The sequence below is a fragment of the Furipterus horrens genome, unplaced genomic scaffold, assembly GCF_987537825.1.
Source record: "Furipterus horrens unplaced genomic scaffold, mFurHor1.1.pri manual_scaffold_9, whole genome shotgun sequence".
NCBI classification, from domain to species: Eukaryota; Metazoa; Chordata; class Mammalia; order Chiroptera; family Furipteridae; genus Furipterus; species Furipterus horrens.
Window position 1 is genome coordinate 6422044 of NW_028327179.1, and position 21376 is coordinate 6443419.

Consider the following 21376-nt stretch of genomic DNA (forward strand, 5'->3'; position numbering starts at 1 on the left):
GCACATCTCCCAGGCCCCGCCCTCTGAGGTCTGAGCTAGTAGGTTTTGGGTGGGCTCCGGAATTTCCACCAGGAAAGCCCTCCGGGGAAAGCTGCAGATTCTCCAACCTGACGTCAGCAAAGGCTGCTGAAGGCCACGGAGGTGTGAGGTGATGGGGTGACAGGCAGGCCGAACTGTCCAAGCCACTCTAAGAAAAGGCAGGACACCAGAGGACGAGGAAGGGGATGCAGCTGCACGAGGCCAGAGGCAGACTGCTGGGACCAGGAGCAGCGACAAGGGTCTGCAGAGCAGGAGACAGACTCGGGGCAGAAGTGACCCGGGCGGGGACTGGTGCCCAATGTCCCAGCAGGCGCACAGCGGGGAACGGGCCCGACCTGTCCAGGCTCAGCGCTGGTAAAGAGGGCGGGATTTTAAATTGGGACCTGAGGGTGAGCTGGCATCAGTGAGAAACCCAGGCATCTCCATGCAGGCTCCTGAAACTCATGGCCACCGGGGCTGCCATGAGAGCCCCCACGCGTGTGTCCCCACTGTGTCTAGCAGAGTTCCTGCTGCCCACCGCCCTGGTCTACAGGCTGCGGCCAGGGGCACAGTCACAGCTCCCCAGCATTCCAACCCGCCAGGGTTTCTGGGAGGGACCTGGGGGCAGACCCTGCAGCCTTCCTGGACGCTTTCCCTCCACTGTCCCCAGGAAGGGGAATCAGAGAGTGGGCGGGGCAGGCAGGAAGGGAAAAGCTGTTGCTCCGTCACCTTCGCCCTCTGCTGTCAACCCCGACTGGGGCCAAGTAGCGAGGGCACAATGGAAGGTGACACGTGCTAGTGACAATCGACACCAACCGTACAGGTGGAGATGGCCCACGTCACTTCCTGCAGGTGTTGCGCAATTGTTCTAGCATCCTCTGCGCTGCCCGTTATCTCGGCGTTTATCGGTGGTGGGAGTGGGGCTTCCTAGAGTCCTTCCTCTCGCTCCACAGTCCCAGGACCGGGGGCCCTGGGGTCAGAGTCCTGGGCTGCTCCCTGGGGTGGGAGGAGCCGTCTCGGAACGAGCTGGGCTCTGGGGAGAAGACAGCCTGTGCCCGGCCCCACCCCAGGCCATCGTGGGGGCATCTCAGGGAAGAATCGGGCCTGGCAAGAAGCCTGAGAGCTTCCTTAAAGCTCCTCCAAGGAGTGACTGGGAAACAGAGGCGGCTGAGCTCCGCTGGGGAAGTCAGGCGGGCGGACCCCGGCCCGGCCCTCCGCCTCCCTCTGTGTGCACTGCATACAGACTGGAGCCCCACCTGCCACGTCCTTCAAGGAGAAGCTTCTGATGTTTCAAGTGTGCCATACGGACAAGCTTCTAATTCTGTTCTTAATGTTCTTAATTTTTAAGACATGCATCACTACCTCGACTGCAGGGCATGATTAGTGTTTCTGAGCATGTAAGCCATATGTACACACATACATATGAAACTTATTCATAAACCACAGAGGCACTAATGGAATATTACACACATGATAAAATACAGCTAAAATAAAAACATTAAAGGGATGAGATAATACTCACAGACATAGCAGAAGTTCAGGGACTCGCTAGTCCCCCCATCCCAGCAGTGGGGAAAAGGGAAGCCTGATTAACCAGGATGTGGGGTAAACCACTGAGCCCCTCAGATTAAAACTAGAACAATGCTTTATGTAAATATGTTTGTCAAGTACATGTCTGAAAAAAGCACAGAGGGTGTGATGGGATAAAAAGTTGGTTGGTAGATTAACAGCTGGTTAAGGGGTCAGCTCTGCTACTCCACGTAACGAAAGCATTTCCAGCTCTAGGGCTTTAAGATCCCCGGAGACTGGATGGAGAAAGGGTCTTCCCCGAGACATGTACCGCCCTGCAGAATGCCAAGGCCACGATCTTTACCTCGGGTAAGTCAGCCCTCTGGGAGAGAGAATGGAGTTTTCTCTTGAATAAAGGTTCTAAGAAAGGAAGGCTTCTAGACCTAAAGCTTTCAAAGAGGAGCAGTGCATGCTCTTGGATAAAGCTCTTTCCCTGGGGCGATCAAAACAGAAGGCGAGTCAGCACTCAGTGGATCGCTAAGGCTCCCGGACCGGACTGAGCGCCAGGCACTGTGTAGGAGACTGGAACCAGCAAAGAGCAGGAGGCCACGTCCTACCTCAGGGGCTCGTGGGGGGGGGGGGGGGTGAGGAATCGTGGTAATCACAGCACAGAGGACTCGTGAGGGGCCCCACACTGAGAGGGCCTCGCGTGGGCCGTGGGCTGGTGTCCCCAGGAGCCTGTGGACATTGGCCTCTAAGGGAAGAGAAAGGGACGGAAGGCCATCAACAGGAGCCCGGATGGGGAGCTGGGAGAATTCCCGGCTGGAAGGAGCTTCAGGCTTCAAGGGCAGATGGGTGGCTGGAGAGCTTGAGGTGGGGGAGCAAAGAGGAGGTGTATGTGAGTGTGTGTGCGCGTGTGCGTGTGCGTGTGTGTGAGTGTGTGTGTGTGTGTGTGTGTGTGTCTCTCTCTCTCTCTCCACATGGTGGTGGGCCATTACCACAGACACCATCTAAAGTGCTACAGGGAACCACAGCAGCATTTTCAGGACGATCAGATTTTCCTTTTATTTTTTTACTTTTACTTATTTTTAGAGGGAGGAGAAGGGAGGGAGAAAGAGAGGGTTAGATCGATTGGTTGCCTCTCGCACACCCCCAATCAGGGACCTGGCCCCAGGCCTATGCCCTGACCGGGAATCGAACCAGAGACCACTCAGTTTGCAGGACAACACCCGACCCACGGAGCACACGAGTCAGAGCTAGGTTTTCCTTTCCAAAGTCACACTCTGACTGCAGCAGAGAGAGGAGGCCTGGGCCAGAGCAAGTCCTAGGTCAGGACAGAGGAGAAAATGACCATAGCCATGACAACGGTGACAATGATGATGGGGACCACGCTCCCAGGAATCCGGGGCAGTTACCTGTCCCACCAACCTCTGAGCAGGCACACCATCACCCCACGTTCTCAGAGAAGGTGAGCACAGAGTTTAAATGATTTACTGGAAGTCAGACACTTGTCGGAAGGACTAATGGAACCAAGACCCGTAAAGCCTGCTGAGAAGTCAAATAAGACATCACGTAAAGCACAGAGCAGGGACACAGGGACGGCTTCAGAGAGGTGAGGTTTACACACCACGAACGCCACCCCCGCAAGTGTGCACCTCAGTAATTTTCTGGTAAATTTACAGCAGCGCCATCATTGCCACCACCCAGTTCTCGAACACTCGGTCCTCCCCCAAACTGTCCCTGTGCCTATTCGCAGTCAATCCCTGTTCCCACCCCCAGCCCACTTTCTGTCTCTAAAAATTTGGGCACTAGCATGTGAAGTCAAAATATGTTTGATTATTTCTGGATGTACTATTTTTCTTTCGCCTAAAGACATTCAAAGTACGGAAGAGCTACTTGAGGAGAAGTGGGCGGCTTTATTTTTAGGTAAGACCTATACATAGAATTTATACCATATGCTCTTTTCCCTCCCACCTCGTTTCCTCACTGAAATGACTTATTCTGCTAGTCGGCATCGGCAGTTTATTTAGGATTGTATTTATAATAGAGCCATGCACGTATCAAGTAAGCATCATCTGAAGTCAAAGACAAGTGGTTTTCTGATTTGAGATGTTTCTCTGTATACAAAACTATTTTACTTTGACTATGCTTTCATTTTTATCTTCAGGGGCTCATTCCTAAGGAAATGTTATATCTCCCCTGCAGAAGTATGAATACTAATACCTGATAACATGTTTCCCACATGTTCACAGCTATAAGAGTGGCACCGCCTAGCATGTGAACGGAAATAATCTTATTCAAATAGCCACTGCGTAAGGGAACTCGCAGGACTCACTGGGCTCCCATGAGACCCGATTTTTCTACCGTAAAACAAGGCCCAGAACTAAGGAACCCTACACCTTCTCTCCTTCTTCCCAACTTCTGCCCTGTCCCAGGCTGTGTGAGGAAGGGGAAGCTTCCCAGGCTGCCCCTAAAGTGACTTGCGATCCAGGAAGCGCACTGACACCCGCTGGCCCCCAAGGTCCTGCTTTATCCTCTGCAGGAAACCCCCTCCCACAGAACCTTTGCTTCGCTTAGCAGCCCTGCCCTCCCTGCGCCCTGAAGCCTGCCGCATCCCAAGCTAGTCCTTATCATCACGCGGTGGATCAGTTCGGGGCTTCCACGTTCCTCCTTTACTGGGGAGCCCCACTGAGAGGTGGGGGCGCAGGGGGGGTTGCCTGGGCCTCATCTGCTCAGCCTTGCCTCCTACGCCACAAGTTCCCAGCAGCCCCACCCACCGCACACACCCCACAGCTAAAACGGCGCCCGCCAGCCTCTATCCTCCACCCCGTTCCCCAGATGCAAGAGGCCACCCACGCCTCTTCTCCAACCTCACCAGACCGCATGTCTCCCCCTCAGCGTCCCTGGCTTCCCTCCTTCCTGTCCAGCCCGGGCCCGAGGGTCCTGCCGTCCTCCTGACGCGACGGAAGCTCAGCCAGGCTGAGCTGCAGACCCCAGATGGTCACACCGCCCTTGTGCCTCGCTCATGAATGGGTCTAAAGCAGTGACTCTCAACCAGGGACAGTTCTCCCTCCAGGTTACATCCTTTGGTGTCTGGTGACAGTTTTGGTTGGCACACCTGGGAAAGGGGTTGCTCCTGGCTTCTAGTGGGCAGAGGCCAGAGATGCCCCTAAACGTCCTACAGTGCATAGGACAGCACCCCCTCCCATTACCTGGCCCAAAATGCCAACAGAATGTGAATCTATAATAACCTTAAAGTGGAAATTTCTTTAAAAGTCAAAATCACCAAGGTGGAGAGACCCTGCTCTAAAGCACACCCTCCTTCACCTGGGAGGGGGAATTTCACCCTACAGCTTAGCTGACCATTAAAGTTTTTTATCTTAAAAATGAATTGTGTTCGGAAGAAGACTGAGGCAGACATGTAACCAGCGTCCTTCGGTCCAGGTGTCCACACTTGTGCAGGGGCCGCGCAGGGGCTGGGGACATAGCGACTCACCTGGCGGAAGTGATCAGCAGGCAGAGAAGGCCAGGCTCTTGGAGGAAACGGTCACCAGCCACACTGTCTCTGCTGGGCCGGGGACCTGATCCTGTGCAAACCGTCCCCACGGCTAGAGCGAGCTCTTCCCAGCCCCGGCGTTGTCAGTGCCGCCGGCTGCCGGCCCAGAGGTCACTAGCACGGGCCCGCCAACCGCAGGGCCCGGGCCAGAGCAGCAAAGGACGCGTCTCCCTCCTTCGGACAGCGGACCCCGCTGCTCACCGTCCGACAGGGAAGGACACTTCCCCAGCACAGAAGGGGTGGGGAGGGAGGGACATAAAGGAACGACAGCGGGATATAAGGATTCTAGGTCCCCAAGAACATAAAATGCACTAACAAGAGGGGAGAAAGGGCCCGCGTGTGATTTATACCTTTTGTATGTTTTAAACGTTTCACATCAAAACTAAAGGCCCTGACTTGACCACCAAAAACAAGCTTCACAGTCTGGCCTTCAACTATGCAAACGACCGAGACCATAGCTTCTGGCTCTGACTTTAGCAACTGCCAGGTCATCTGGAAACCGGTTATAGAAAAAGAAATGTCTTAATATTCACCTGCTGCCACTGGGCTTGGCTGAAATAATTACAGAGCTGAGCTTATAAATATTGGGCTGGCCAAAAAGTCCATATGGTTTTCTTCTGTAAAATAAAAGACACATTTTTTTCATTTTCACCCACAACTTTATGGATTTGGATATTTTGAGTGTCTTGGTTCACTCCTGCATGGTAGAACGCTGACTGTTCTCAATTGATGTCTCTATTTGATCGCTGTCAACTTCAACTGGTCTACCTGACCGTGGAGCATCATTCAGCAAGAAATCTCCAGCACGAAATGTCGCAAACCACTTTTGACACCTTCGATCAGTCACAGTACCTTTTCCAAACACTGCACAATCTTTTTATGGGGGAGTTTCAGTTGTGTTTTTATCTTTCTTAAAATAATAAAGCATGATACGCCAGAAGTGTTGCATATCTTCTTCCATTTTCACTATTAAAATGGCTACACAAAAATTCACCTATTTTGATAAGCTTTTTTTTAAATGCACTGTCCACCAAAACTGTTTTGAGTGAAGTTAGACAACTAAGCACCACCAGAGCCAGTGTATGGAAAAAACCAAACGAACTTTCTGGCCAACCCAATACGTGGAAGGCAGCGTACCGCCAGCTATACTCAGGTCCTCCCAGCTCTGCTTAGTCACCGAGAAAGTGGAAGAAGCAAAGGGCAATTAACACTAAAGATAAAGATCTATTTAAAATATGGTGTATTTATAACTCAGGCACAGCCAGACACTCTGGGGGTGGAAACACGTATAGACAGGGCCTGTGGCCACACACATGGGACTCCATGGACACGTGAGAAGCACAGAAGATTTACAAAAATGAGACTGGCAAAACAATGCTCAGCCTTGGCCAGTGTGGCTCAGTTGGTTGGAGCACTGTCCTGTAGACAAAGGGTCACAGGTTCCACTCCAGGTCAGGGCACATACCTAGGTGGCAGGTTCAATCCTCAGTTGGAGCGCATATGAGAAAGCAACCAATTGATGTTTCTCTCTCTTTCTCTCTCTCTCTCTCTCTCTCTCTCTCTCTCTCTCTCTCTCTTTCTCTCTCTCTCTCTCAATGTAATGGAAAAAAAATGTCCTCCCATGAAGCTTAAAAAATTTTTTTAAATGACGTCTAACTACAAAAGATAATCCCAAGGTCTTTGATCGCAAATGTGACCTACCACAAAGGCTGACTCGCTGCTAGAGTTGTTCTGCGCAAATAAAATTAATTTTAAACATTTATAATTTGGAGTGGCTACATTTTTTCATTTGTTTATTTGAAGCTGGCAGCATGTGTTTGGGCTTTTCTGCTGGGGCCATTCATATCTGTCTACCTACTCACCCCAGAAGAATGGTCTGTGGTTTAGAGTCAGAGAAACAATTTATGTTTGAAAAATACGCACCATGGAGAAAGGCAGAGTGAACTAAAATTACACTGGGTGAGACTGCGCAGTGGCAGGAGATTAAACTTGAGGTCCCCAAACATAGAGAGAGAGCCTCCAAGAGGTTCTGAAAGGCTGGCTTTTCCTTCTACTAGAAAAAATTAGAAGACTGGACCCAAACGACAAATAAAGGACATCCAGGGGCTGCAGGAAGAGCATCGTGGGAATAAGGACCGTCAAGCATCGGAAGGAGTAACAGAGCAACCCTGTGCAACACCGTTCCCTGGGGATTTCTAAAAACGGGAACTCAAAGCATCTAAGATTTAACCCAAGGAAGGATGCGCACAGGACCTTCACGCAGAAATATGTTACGTTCTATTAAAAGTGTCAAAAGGAAGTTCTGGTCCAGATGGCGGAGTAAGTGACCCCTGGGCTCGCCTCCTGCCAGGACCACACCAGAATGACCGCTGCGTTACAGAACAGTGGGGCTGGACAGCCGCCTGCAGACTGGCTGAACGGAAGTCCTGGAACTGAGGATACGAAGAAGCAGCCACGTCGAGACTGCATATAGAAGTGCACAAGTAAATAAATAAAATTTTAAAAGTTCCAAATGACACTTTAATAAATGAAGAGCTACAGGTGTTCGGGGGAAGGACGACTTCACATTGCAGTGCCTTCAAGTTTTCTAAACTCCATCTGAAAAGTCAGTGCACTTCCAATCACAAGTCCAACAGGATGTTGGAGAGACTCAGCCTGATTCTAAAATTTACATGGTTGGCTGGTGTGGCTCACTGGATTGAGCACCGGCCCGCAAACCAAAGGGTCACCGGTTTGATTCCCGGTCAGAGCACATGCCTGAGTTGCGGACCAGGTCCCCAGTTGGGGGTGTGCGAGAGGCAACCACACATCGATGTTTCTCTCCCTCTCTTTCTCCCTCTCTTTCTCCCTCCCTTCCCCTCTCCATAAAATAAGTAAAAAAAAATCTTTAAAAAAAGAGAAAAGCAGGAAGAACACTCACCCGACCAGATGTCACAGTATTAGACACAATATGTGAAAGGCAGAGGAGAACATTAAACGTGATGGACACATGATAGACGAGGGGTCCCCAATGAGTGGGGAAAGGCTCAGCTGTTCACAGATGACATTGGAGAAACTTTTAAAAAATAAAATCAGACCCCTCTCTCATTTTTACACAAAGGTGGACTCCAGAGAGGTTAAAAACTTAAGCTAGGAGGAAAACATAAGAGCAAACTTGGAGTGAGATGAACTTGGCTAAACAGCATCCAAAGGGAAATCAATTGATTTGATCGCATCAAAATTAAAAACTTCTGTTGTATAAAGGGCATCACAGACAAAGGGCAATACATCTACTGCCCTTTGGTCATTTAGTAGCTGTCCTGGTTATCCGATCGACACACCCCAGGGAGTACCCCCAATTAAACTGATCTCTTCACACTCTCTAGATATAAAATGCCTAGCAAAAGCTGTGCCTGCCTTTCTCAACCTCCTGGTCTTACCCTCAGGCTTGTGGATTCTCTGCCTCTGCACTGAGTGAAAGGGTCTGAGCCCTGCATCATCTACCCGGCACTCACTCTGCTCCCTGCTCCCCAGCCACATGACTCCTGGCAAGTTAACTTTAAATTCTTTAAGATTAGCTTTCTTATGTGTAAGGCGGGGATACTTCCCCTACCTCGCTGGGATGATGTAAAGATTAAGTTTGTTAATGAATATAAAAATCCTAGCAACGGCACTCAGGGCAAAGCAAATAGTTAATAAATGTCCAGTCTAGGGAACACAGCCCATCCCAGGCGGCTACCACAGAATGCCTGTGACGGGAGCAGAAACACGTGTCCACAGGGGAGCCCAGACCTGGGCTGCCTCACAGAGAAGTCAGAGAGAGCTGACACGGCCTTGACTGCCGTGGCCCTCTGAACCTCACCTTTCCACGGCCATTCTACAGGGCACTGAACTCTGAAGGCAGACAGACATCCCAAGTCCCCGTCACTTGTAGCCAAGGGCAAGCATGAAATTGAGAAAGCAGAGCTGCCGCCTTAATGGCGGTGGGCAGAGGTTTCAGGAGAAAACCAGAGAAAACCAAGGATTGGCAAGTCGGAAGGAGAGAAGTTCAAGGAAAACAAAACCCAGCTCCTGAGAGCTGGTCCATCCTCCACGTGGCCCGGCAACAAAGGCACTCCTCTCGCCGGGCAGAGGGGCCCTCTAACGCAGGTCTCTCCAGCACATAAGCTGTCAGGCAAGGACTCTGAAATTATCCTCTCTCCAGGATGTGCCCGAAGCAGCAGGTCCCTCTCAAACAACCGCAGTTTTTCTTACACCGCCTTGTTATGGGCTGAATCATGCCCACACACACCCCACGCCAAACTGGCATGTTGAAGTCTTAACCCCCAGTGCCTCAGAATGGGACTGAATTTGAAACAGCATCTTTAGAGAGGCAATTAAGGTAAAAGATGGCCATCAGAGTGACCCTGATCCACGGTGGCCGCTGTCCTGACACGGAGCGGAAACATGGACGCAGACACACGCAGAGGGATGACCGTGTACAAACACAAGAGAAGACGGCCATTTACACGCCACGGAGAGAGGCCTCCGAGGGAACCAGCCCTGCCGACACTTTGATCTTGGACGTCCAGCCTCCACAATCGTGAGAAATGAATGTTGCTTAAGCCACCCAGGCTGGGGCATTCTGCAGCGGCCGCCCTCGGACACTGATGCACCTCTTACCTAGAGGAACAACCACTTTTCCTTCTCAGAATGAAGGCTTTCTCGTAGAAATAGTGATCGTTTACCCTCTCTATGGAAAAAAGCCTCAGGACTGGAAGGGACTTTGGTGCTTTAGAAGAAATCTACACAGTTAGATATAGAACCTTTACCAATGCATCAATCACTAAAAAGACCATAGCTCTTCTGAGAAACACAAATACTGTATTTGAAATCGGCATGTCAAGCTCCGATAGCCTCACAGTCTTATTGCTCCCTCACTGTCCAGTTTATTTCTGTATTTTGTTTTGGTTCATCAATGACAAGACATTCCTGAGCTGCAAAGATCACATACATGGTTGTAAATAGTAACGTTTTGAACAAGCCTCTTCTAATCTCAGATGCCCTTCAATTAAATCTTTTAAAAATTTAAAGTTTACAAAAACAGAAGCACCTTTTAGTTTTAAGTTGGAACTCTAACAATACCTAATGCCTTGCATTTTTATTATAAATGTTGGAGACATCAAAACTAACGTGATTCAAGATTTCAAGTCCACTCCAAACAGCCCTGCCTGGCATGTCACTGAGTTCGGCTCATGTGAGCAGCTACACACCAGCCTCCCGTGCGGTTTCACATGTGTGGGCATGTACTCAACATTAACAAACCCCGAACCTGACCATCAAATTCAGAACAGTGAAAAAAGACAGTGCGGAGTCACAGCTTGGAAAGGTATTTAGTAAACCATCCAGTTCAGAGCACCGGCTTCAACTCCTCCCGGCTTACCGTTCTCCATGCGTTCTGTAAGCAAGCCATCTCTGTCCCTGAAGAAAATGCCAATAAGGACGGGTCCTAAGGCAAAGCAATGAAACCAAACCAAACACCATTCCTTCACCTCTTTTATTTCTAAAATTTGCAAGAAATGTTTGGCAGGGACTTGGGACAATGAACTCACAGCCTTATAACTACATAATGATATTTTTGAGTCAATCATCGCGAGCAAAGGGTCTCAACCTGTGGGTCGCGACCCCTTTGGGGGTCGAACAACCCTTTCACAGGGGTCGCCTAAGACCATCGGAGAGCACACATATAATTACATATTGTTTTTGTGATTAATCACTATGCTTTAATTATGTTCAACTTGTAACAATGAAAATACATCCTGCATATCAGATATTTACATGACGATTCATAACAGTAGCAAAATTACAGTTATGAAGTAGCACCGAAGATAATTTTATGGTTGGGGGTCCCCACAACATGAGGAACTGTATTAAAGGGCCACGGCATTAGGAAGGTTGAGAACCACTGCTCTAGAGAAAAGAGTGGGTCAGTAACCCCCTTAAGCTACTGCCAGGGTCTGCAGTATCCACACATGGCAATGCTGTCTCTACTAATGAACAAGATAACGTGGGCCAGGTACTAGTGTGTTTAAAAACATGATCGATGTCATCCTCTCTGCACCAGGGACCCGCCAGGCTGTCCCCAACCCCTCTGTAAGGCAGGCTGAGGGGTGGGTGCCCACGGTACATGCGTACCCCCAGCCAGATCACCTGCACACGTCCACTCTCCAGGAGCGTGCACCGTGTGCCTGTCTGTCCCCAGACCATATGCCAGGTGTACATATGACTTGGGTCTCCTGACATATGTATATCAGCTGATGAAACAGGAATGAGCAGGGGCTGTTTCTAAGAAAGCTAGCATGAATGCCTGGGAAGCTCCTATAAAAGCAAGTTGTTTAAAGACACTACTTAGTGACAGAATAGGTGTGGCAAGTCCACTGTAAAAGACTGAAGAGTCATAAGCATATAGGCTGTTACGCCAATGTCCTGGCTCTGCTTTGAAGAAACAAATATGAGACACACAAAGGACATCATTATGTATCAGCCTGCCTATGAAAGGTCATGACTTAGGAATGCAAACAAGTTGGTTAAGAGAAATCTAGTCCAGCACGCGGGCTGGGATGATGAATAAAATGTAAGTATGCAGGAAAGCATTAGCGAACCCAGGGTAGCTTCTTAACATCAAACTCTGGAGTCTCGTTGCTTAGGTTATCATTCAAACTCCACTCTCTAAAAACTGTGTGACCCGGGGGAAATTATTCAGCTCCCATGAGTCATCTCTGCTATATTTATAAAAGAGGGCGAATAATGCTACCCACATGGAAAGCTGCTTAACTTGGGTCTCAGCCACAGTAATAATCAGTACTAATTATCATTGTTTTTGTTCTTAGCACAACCACAAAAGGGTGGACATTGAAAATACAACCACTTTGGGGGGCGGGGGACATACAGTATTTTACTGCTTAAAATAAGTCCTCCAATTAAAAATGGCTGGGGACCACTTTGTAAAGAACCAGCCAGTAAAGCGACCTAGTGACCTGAAGCAGGAGCAGAGGCCACCCTCCATTAAAGAAGGACAAAGCCCTGAGTCTCCTGGCAGACGAGTTCAAGGCCCAATGCCAATCACGGGTACTCTGAGGCCACCGACACTTTAACTCTTTCCCCGTCTTAGAAAAGTGGGCTTATTGGAAGTACAGTCTTCACCCAGTTGAGTTCACCCCATAAGCAGTGATAAGGAAGAAAAAAAAGAAAGAGAAAAAGAAAATACACTCTGGAGAAGTTTTTTCGTTTGTTTTGGTAGAATATTGGATCAGTATTTTAAAAAGCACCGATCCGTCTGAGCACACCCCCCCCTTTTAAAAGACACCACACTCTTAGCCCGTGGTGAGAAAGACGAGGTACCAATTTTCCCTGCAGCTTTCGGGTGCACAAACAGGATTCAGGTCCCCAGAACACGATAAAGCCACACCCCGAACACACGCGATCCTGAATGTGGCCACGGGAACACGTCTGCAGCGGCCGCTGGATAAAGACAATGGAAGGGCCTGCGTAACAGCTTAATCAGGTAATGGCTGAACCAAAATAGAATTTGCAGGAAGCGAGGGCTCGTTGGAAACAAACAACGGAGCAACAGGGCGAGGGAGCTGTACCCGGTAAAGAAAACCCAGGGTTTCTTCGTCCAACAGTTTGGCAGAAGGGGGCAAGGCTTTTCTTGGTAATGAAACGTCTCCTCTGAGCCCGGCTTCCCAGCGCTCCTCTCCACCGGAATCCAGATGTTTGGCAGCTGTCAATCAAAACATGACACCAAAAATCTATTGTCCAGACCAGGCCCGTCTACGAGGCACAGAAGCTTCTGGGACCCCTAAATATTGGTTGAGGGCTCCCAGGCTGTGGGTAGAGCCGGGCCTTTCTGCGGCATCTCCTGGATATCTGACTCTAGAAATCACTGGTGTGGATTTCCACTCAGCTGTCCACGACTACACACAGATCACATGTCTAGGATTTTAGCAAAATGCATCATTTTATTTGTCCTTGCCAGGGTTCGCCATTAAGGAATTCTATCTAGGATAAAATCTTTGGGAAGGAAGGGTAATTATGAAGTAAAAATAGCACACACCTCGCTGCTATCCACTCCTTGGAGACACTGGGTGTGGGAGCCTGAACATTCCAGGTGATCAGCCTGGGTGGGCCACCACCCTGGCCCCCCTGAGTGTCGGGGACTGACTCCAGCTTCCTACTCCTCACCTGTCAGCTGCGGGGGTGGGGGGGGGTGAGGGGGGCTGCTAGCTTCCACCTCGCGGGCCACCTCAGACCCCAGCCTCCCCTCCAGACAAGCTCCCTCCCAACTCCCAACCCCCTGCCTTGGTCCTGTCCCCTCTGCCTGCTCCTGGCCGAGGTCACACACTGCAGAGCCAGGCGGGAAGGGAGCAGATGGATGTTTGCTCTCAAACCCTAACCTCCCTATTCACACGTATCGCGCAGGGGCTCCCCATGTCCCTAACCTCACCGGGTAGTGGGCACGGAGTAGGGGCTCAATCAACCTTGCATGAACTTTGTGTACATGTCTTTTGATAGAAATAGTTGCCTAGAATGTCCCACATCCGCCCTTGTTCTACAGGGAACAGAAATTAAAGAGAAAGTAGCCTCATCAGATGCCAGTCTGCACAGGTTTCAGACCCCCAGGCCTCTTCCTCCATCCACGAGGGACCGAGATCCCACTCCTGTCCTCCGCAGGGCGGCCGAGCGAAGCCAGCAAGCCGCATCGGGCCCACACAGCACAGAGGCGAGCAAGCCAGCCCCAGGATTTCTTAAAGGCCTCTGAGCCTGTCTTCCAGAAATCCACCCGGTTAATCCCCACAATTTCCCAACACAGGCAAGTCTTTCCAGTTTTTCCCTCTGAAAGATCTTCTCATCTCCACCCACATTCCCATGTCCCGGCCACTCTCATCTTTAGCCTCTTCTTGGCAACAGCCTCCCTACTCAAACCTCAGGACCCACTCCCTGCGGACCCCCGGCAGCGAGAACAGCCTGGTGACAGGTACTTCATCCACCTCTGTTGCTAGTCCTCTGTGGCTTCCCCGTGCTATTAAAATAAGAGCCTTGGAGGTCCCATCCGCCCAGCCCTGCCTTTCCCTGCAACCCCAGCCACCTGCCACTCCCAGAACTCTGCTTTCTGTCTGGAACAGCCTCAGGCCCTTTGCACTTGCAGATTCCTTTAGTGGAGCCCAGCCATCAGCTTTCAGCGGCAGCCCTCCTGGACCTCCACGCTCCTCGGCATCAGCCACTGTCCACAATTATTTATCTGCGTGTGGTGTGTTTGGCGTGTTCATCTCCCCGCCTAGCATGGAAGCTCCTTGGAAATAGGGACTGTGACCTGTTCTCCACTTTATTACCAGAGCTGGACACAGAACCTGGCACCTAATGAGAGCCAAAAACACACCTGCTGAATGAATGAGTCAAGAATAAAGGAATGACTATCCCCTGGGACGATCAGTTCTATCAAACCTCCAAAACCAGATCCCAAATGGGTCTGGATTTCTTGAAAGACACTGGGTGAAATAACGCCCCTCCACGTCAAGCCCACATCAGGACCTCTGCACTCACACCATCTCCTGTTCATCCGGAAGTCTCAATACTGACCACCTTGCTCTCTGGAAGTGACTGGCGCTTCTTGGCTCAGAAGAGCAGAACTCCACCCTGGAGCTGAGCCAAGGTCACAGACTCACACTTCAGGGGCTGGTTGGGGGGGGCCCTGGGTCCTCGGAACTGCTCTACCACTGGCCACAAGCCCTTTCCTTCAGAAGAACAAAAGCAGGAAGAAAGCAACAGCCTCCAGGGCCTTGCCACAGTCCCAGGAGTGTAGGTAAAGCCCGGCCGGTCTAAGACACAAGACAGGGAGAGAACAGCAGGTGGGCCGGGGGTCAGTCCAAGGACAAGGCGTTTGGGAGCAGACACCTCCGTTCCCAGCTCTGAAATCTGACGAATGCCTGGCTTCAAGTCCCGAGGCCAACATCTCTATTTCTGAAGGCCACCAAGACGCCACTTCGTCTGAGCCTCAGTTTCCACAGCTGTCCAAACAAATTTCACAATTTCCACTTGAAGGGAACTGCCGGGCACTCTGCCCCCAGATGTGACGTCTGGCTGCATCTACCGACCCACCCTTCAGTCTCCCAGAATGAGCCCCATCTCCACGTGGGAAAAACACAACCAGATATCAATTACACCCAGTGACCTCCCCCACCCCCCCAAAATCTGGGTTTCCCAGACTGCTGTGAGGCTGAGCCATACAAGCTGAGTCACAAGTTCCTAACTTGTTAAATGACAAGGCCGAGCTGCCTTCTGAATTTAGCGTCTGCCTGTCCACAGCGGCCATTCAAGACATATTTCTCAACGGATGAATCAAATGACAGGATGACTTGTGTCTATATTGATCCTAGTAATCAAGTATGATAAACTAAAATCATTTTTCACAATCCATACATGTCGCCAGGCTCCAATTCACCTTGTCCTTTAACACGACAGACAGACATGTGGCAAAAACCCAAACATACTTAGACCATTACAAAGCTCCAGACCTGGACACACACCTTTTAATGGAGGCCGTGGGGAAACTGGGTAAGTGGAATATTAAACCTCCTTATTTCTTCTGCTTCCCCAGGCTTATTCTTTCAGAAACCAAAGGGGCTTTTCAAAATAGAACAACTCCCCCAGGGTGGGGGGATTAAATAATCTTCATTCCATATGTTGGCTGTGACCAAATTTTTGCAAGGATGTTTAGCAGAGGATGTCCAGTCTTGCTCCACACATACAGAACAAGGAAGAACATTGCCTAAGACTGAGATTTGGCAAAGGAATCTCAGAAAACCTGTCAGTTTCTTGTCACCCGCCCCTGACAGTTTGTGGTCACTGCATGATTATCTAGCTTTCTGCTGTCCTGCCTCAGCCTTCACAGGCAAAGCACAGTTCCTTGGAGCTCCCACGTGCCAGTCCCAAAAGCAGCGCCTGGGGGCAAGGCAGGACTAATGCTTTCGGTCCCACACAGGCGCCTTGGGTCTAAGAACCCACCTCCTAAAGCAAGCTCCCAGAAAGGGAGACCGACAGTGAGCCAGTCCCTGTGCCAAAGAAGTGCTTTTTATTCCTTGAACTACATTTAAAAGATGGAAGAACTGAGACTTGGAGGCATTAAGGAATTTCACCAATTTAACACAGAAGAGGTAGAGCCAAGGGTTTTTTAAAAAATGTGTTTACAATGGATTTAATGTAAGGAAATGTGACTGGCACATGCAATTTGGCAAGTGTCCTTGAATACGCAGAGCGTGGGAAGCCTGAACAAGGGGCGGATGAAGGTGACTTTCTTCCCAAACACGGCACGCATGTGTGCAAAGAGCACGGGTGTGAAGTCAGAAGGTCTGGGTCCGGGTCCCAGCCGAGTCGCTGATAGGCTGTGGGAAGGAGGCGAGTCACGGAACTTCTTTGCTCTCTGTTTCTCCCCTCCCAGAGAAGAGACCATGAATCAAAGCGAGCCTTGCCTTCTCCTCGCATTACTGGGGAACGTCAAACGAATGGGGAAGCTGTCAGAAACTATGAGGGCCATTCCAGAAGCCAGCTCACCCTTCTTTGTGCACACGTATGAATAAAAAGAGCCGCCCGGAAACTTACCTGCAGCCACCCTCGCTCGAACGAAACCTACTTCCTCTTACGAAGAAGGGAATCAATTGGAATGCGAATGATTTTGTGACTCGGGGTGACACACCGCTCTTGCAGAATGTACGTCGCTGTTCTGAGGACACGTGATCCACTCTGTCTCTTGGTGCCCTGGGACAGTCACACAGGCCCTAAGCCCATGACTTCACATTTACCAGACCCTGATGAGGTGTTTGAAGTACCCAGAACACTGAACACCCTGTGAGCAGACAAACGGAGTCACCGCTGCCCAGGACAGCAGCGTGGTTACGTGTGAGAAATAAGAGATGAGGCCACCCTGGACAGGAGTTGCTAATGCCCCTCCTCGTGTGCCCCTGGTGACCCCAGGTCTGCGCTGCAGGGTGGAGTGCACTCTGAGGCCGGCTGTCCCCTGCTCTCTCTCCCACTTTCTATCCTTGACATTCATCTATTCTAGGAGCCGAATAGCCCTTCAAATTCTGACCAGAAAGACTGTCATACGGTTGAATAAATGCAGGGATAATCAGGACAACAAAAACCAGACACAGCACCTAGGAAGCTCTGGCCGGACTCACCGGGCTTGTCAGGAAAGCCAGCGCTGGGGAAGGCACTTTACAGAGCAAAGCCAGCGGGACACAGTACAGCCAGGCTCAACCATGCGTGTGCGCCAGAAGCAGCCGGCATGCGTGAGAAAACACAAACCCAGAGCTCCTGAGTCAGACGCAATGCCAGTGCTGCTCCAGAGGCAGCTCTTGAAAAATCACTGTCATGCAAAGGAGCCAGAGCTGCCCAGACCGTCCTTCTCCCTGGGGCAACCCCAGGTCCTGATTCATCCCCTCCACCCCCCAAAGTGGGCCTTAAGGACACCCCTGATGGGACTTGAACAGCCATCCTGCCCCCCTGCCCTCCCCTGTCCCTTACACACACCCATGCTGCTACGGATGAGGACCATTATCAAGCATTCCGGAGAAATATCTCCCAGGGCTGAGTCCCCTTCTCACCTGTGTACAAGATCGTTTTGCCAGAGGCGTGAGTTACGCTGCAAAGCAGAGGATACAGCCGTGTGGGACGTGCGCTCAGGGACTCCCGGGCCCAGGTTTCTGAGCTGGTGCGCAGTCTCTCCATCCTCAGCAACGGGAATGTGCCACTGGGACAGTGGCAGCGAAACGCCGTGACCTGGTTTTCTCCTCCCCCACTTATCCTGATGCTCTGCCACAGGGTGCTGTGATTCCCATCACCTCACCGCCCCCACCCCCCTGAGCTCACTCCACGTCACCCAACTGCTGCCAGGCCAGTGTCACCAACAACCAGTGCAAAGAGGTGACCAGTTGCCACAAACACACACCACCTCTGTAGGGTGTCAGGCTCAGAGGCTCTCTGACCTGGAAGTGACCATAAAAATATCTTTCCGTCCCAAAGCTGATGACATCAGACAAGTCAGTATTTTACTAACAGCAGGAGTTACTGCTACCACAATATTGTTTCAGTTTTATGGGGGGGGGGGGTCCGCAGAAGTTCCTACAAAGAACACGCTTGTGAATAATGTAAACACTGTGATAAGGGCCCATCCCACAGATTCTTCTGTGGTTCAAATGGGAAAAGGTGGCCAATCCTCATCACACCTTTTCGGGCTATGGGACAGAAGAGCTTACATTCATTTAGTGCCGCAATTGCGGGCCTGAAAACCAAGTTCAGGCTAAATAAGGAAAAAAGAATGAAGAGTGATTCATTCATGGCATTTTGGTAAATATATACCACACGTGTGTTTGCCAATACCTGGTGTTTAAGCTGATTTGGGGCACACAAAGAGGCATATTTAGTGAAACAGAAGTGACTTTCCCACTCATTAAAAAAAAAAAAAAAAAAAAAAAATCCGGCTAGCTCTTTCTCACAGTATAGTTCCTAGGCTCTGAGGGCCTCATGTGGTGTAGACCCAGGGAGTCTTGAGTCACACAACATTCTCCAAAGCAGTAACACCAATACCATCTCCACTTACCCACAAATTTTACATTGTCCTCAGCTATACCACATTCATGATACAGCCACAAGCCCAGACAACTGTATTCTGAAAATCCTGGAGCAGAAGGAGAGGTCAGCTGCAGGTGACAATACTGGCTGGGGCCTCAAGGGCACTGATTAAATCCTCTTGCCCTCTTCCTACCCCCAAAAGTCCACTCATTTGCATGCACAGATGAGGCCATGCAAGACCTGCCTGCACACTCAACCCCCTCGGTGCTTCCTGTCCTCACCTGTTTTCCAGGAGCGTCATGCACACCACCTCTCGCACCCCGGGGTTGTTGGCCTTCTCCACGGAGCAGCCCTGCAGGTTCCAGGTGGCCAGCCTCAGCACAGGCCGCCCATCCCTTGTGCCGCCAAAAACCTCCACCGAAGGCCGAGTGGAGATCATCTGAGTGGGCCCACCTGGCGGCAGGTCCAGGTCCTCACTCTGCAGGCTCAGCGAGGTGGGGCTGGGGTGAGGCTTGGCGGTGAACGTCAGGCCCCCGTTGGTGTGGGTGGATGGGGGCCTGGACCGCTCCGCGAACACCTGGGGCCGGATCTTGTCCAGGAAGGCGGCGCTGATACCGCCCATCCTCCCCAGGTCCTCCACGCTGCGGAAGGGCCCGTGCTCCCGGCGGTAATCCACGATGCTCACAGCCATCTTCTCGGTGAGCCCTCGGACGCTCATGAGCTGAGCCGGGGTGGCCGTGTTGATGTTGACACGCGGGGTGAGAGCCCCGGTGCTGACCAGGTGGTGAGGCTGCTGCTCCACCAGCAGGTCCCGCCGCAAGGAGCTGGGAGAGTGCTGCGCGGAGCTGCCCTTGCTGCTCACGCAGATCTCGAACTTGACCTGCTCTAGCTTGGTGGCGCCCACGCCGGTGACCAGAGCCAGGTCCTCCACCTTCTTGAAGCCCCCGATGTACTCGCGGTACTCCACGATGCTGCGGGCCACAGCGCGGGTCACGCCAGGCAGGGTCATCAGCTCCTCCTCCGTGGCCGTGTTGATGTTCAGCCGCTCCTGATTCACCAGGATGTTGCTGAAGTTGCAGGCCGCGCTGAACTTGCGGCTATGGGGCAGGTCCGAGGGGTCCCTGGGAATGGAGCGGTGGCAGCCCAGGGTGCTCCCCATGACCGGCCAAAATCAGGGGCCCGGGAAGGCCTCGCCGCCACAGAAGAAAGCCCAGTGGACCTTACAGGCACAGAAAAGCTCCAAAAGCACCTTTCACTTGGCCACCTGGAAAACAAATTAATAAACACACAAATCAATTGACTCAATCAATTTGCATTAGCACTCCCTACCTAGAACTGGAGTTCCTCACCAGGAGTCCCGGGCTGGTGGCTGTCCTTGAACCCTGAACACACAGAGAGGCTGGGATTCTCCCCTGGAAAGGTCCCGTTTTATCCCACCGGGATCCGAAAGGCTTTACGGCTTCTCCGGGGAAGAGACCTACCCTCACCGCCCACACCTCGCACTCCGCCGGAATTCCGTCCACATTAGCGCGGCACGGCGGCGTTCCTGGCTCCCACCAGCCCCGCCGCCGCTCCCCGCGCCCCACCTCTCGGCCGCTCCCCCGGGGCGTCCTTCTTCCACCTGCGGCTCCCAAGCCGAAGCACGGCCACGCACTGCGCTGGGGCCCTGCCTCCAGCCCTGGTGCCCGCGCGGCTGCGGGCCAGGCGCCGGGCCACCGGATCCCTCCCACGCCGCTTCGGGCCGCGCGTCCCGGCTCTTCTTGCAGGAGAAACTCTCAGAGTCGCTCTCCCAGAGCCGACAGCGCTGCAGGGCTGCGGGGCGGCGACACCCGCGGCGAAACCCGACCGCCGCGGCTGCACCCGGACTCGCGGCGGCGTCGCAGTTGCGCGGATCCAGGCAAAAAGTCCTGCGCTCCGCTCGGACGCGGGGTCCGCCAGAACCGCATCCAGCGCCCAGCACCAGCGCCCGGGTCCCGTTCGCCGTCCGTGTCAAAGCCAAAGTCCGGGCCCCGCCGCCCGCGCCTCCGCCGGCACCACGGCCACGCCTCCTCCCGCGCGGCAACTCCTCCCCGGGACTCCCGAGGGCACGTGGGGGCGGGGCCCGAGCGCGGGGCCGCGGCCTGGGAGAGCGGAACCCGAGAGCGCGGGGGCGGGGCCCTGGCGCGCGCGAGGCGGGGCTCTGAGTTTGGGGGCGGGGCCACGAAGCGCGGGGACGGGCCCGAGCGCGTGAGGGTGGAGATAGAACCCAGGAGCTGGGAGGCGGGGCTACGGCGGGACGGGGCGGGCCTCGGGAGCGCGGAGGCGGGATTTAGGGAGTGGGGGGCGGGGCCCACGCTGGGGGTGCTGGGGGGAGTCACAGGAAGGCTGTCGTGCGGTGCGCGGGTCCTGATCTGGGGACTGCTACCTGGGACCAGAGATGGCTGTGCGGGTTGGAGGCTGTTCGGTCTCGCCTGAGGCTGCTTATCGAAGGGCAGAGCCCCAAGGTGGAGAGGGGCGCCCAGGGACGGTCACCACCTGGCTTCCAGACGAGTTTAGTTCGTCTTGGGGGCTTGAGGCAGGAGCTAGGCACTCCTGGGGGTCAGGGACCTCGCTCAGTTCAGTCAAATCCGAGAACTTTCGAGGAGGGATGGATGAGATCTTTTTAACTTCTGCCTGCCCCCCACTTTCAGCCTCTTTTTTCCCACTAGTGTATTATTACCTTTGCAC

General features: G+C 52.3%; 1 protein-coding gene across 3 annotated transcripts in view; it reads right to left on the bottom strand.

Annotated features, from left to right (window-relative positions):
• EEPD1 (endonuclease/exonuclease/phosphatase family domain containing 1) overlaps nucleotides 1–20721 on the bottom strand; it is a 72241-nt gene extending 51520 nt beyond the window's left edge. For 2 of the 3 annotated variants that reach the window (XM_090287025.1, XM_090287023.1), the window contains exons 1-2: nucleotides 20257–20721; nucleotides 18952–19934 (exon numbers count right to left, since the gene is read on the bottom strand). In XM_090287025.1, coding sequence (XP_090143151.1) covers nucleotides 18952–19829 — 878 coding nt within the window. In that variant the 5' untranslated portion in view covers nucleotides 19830–19934; nucleotides 20257–20721. The remainder of the gene's footprint in view (nucleotides 1–18951; nucleotides 19935–20256) is intronic. The other variant, XM_090287024.1, reaches the window with a different exon arrangement.
• Nucleotides 20722–21376: the final 655 nt, after the last annotated feature.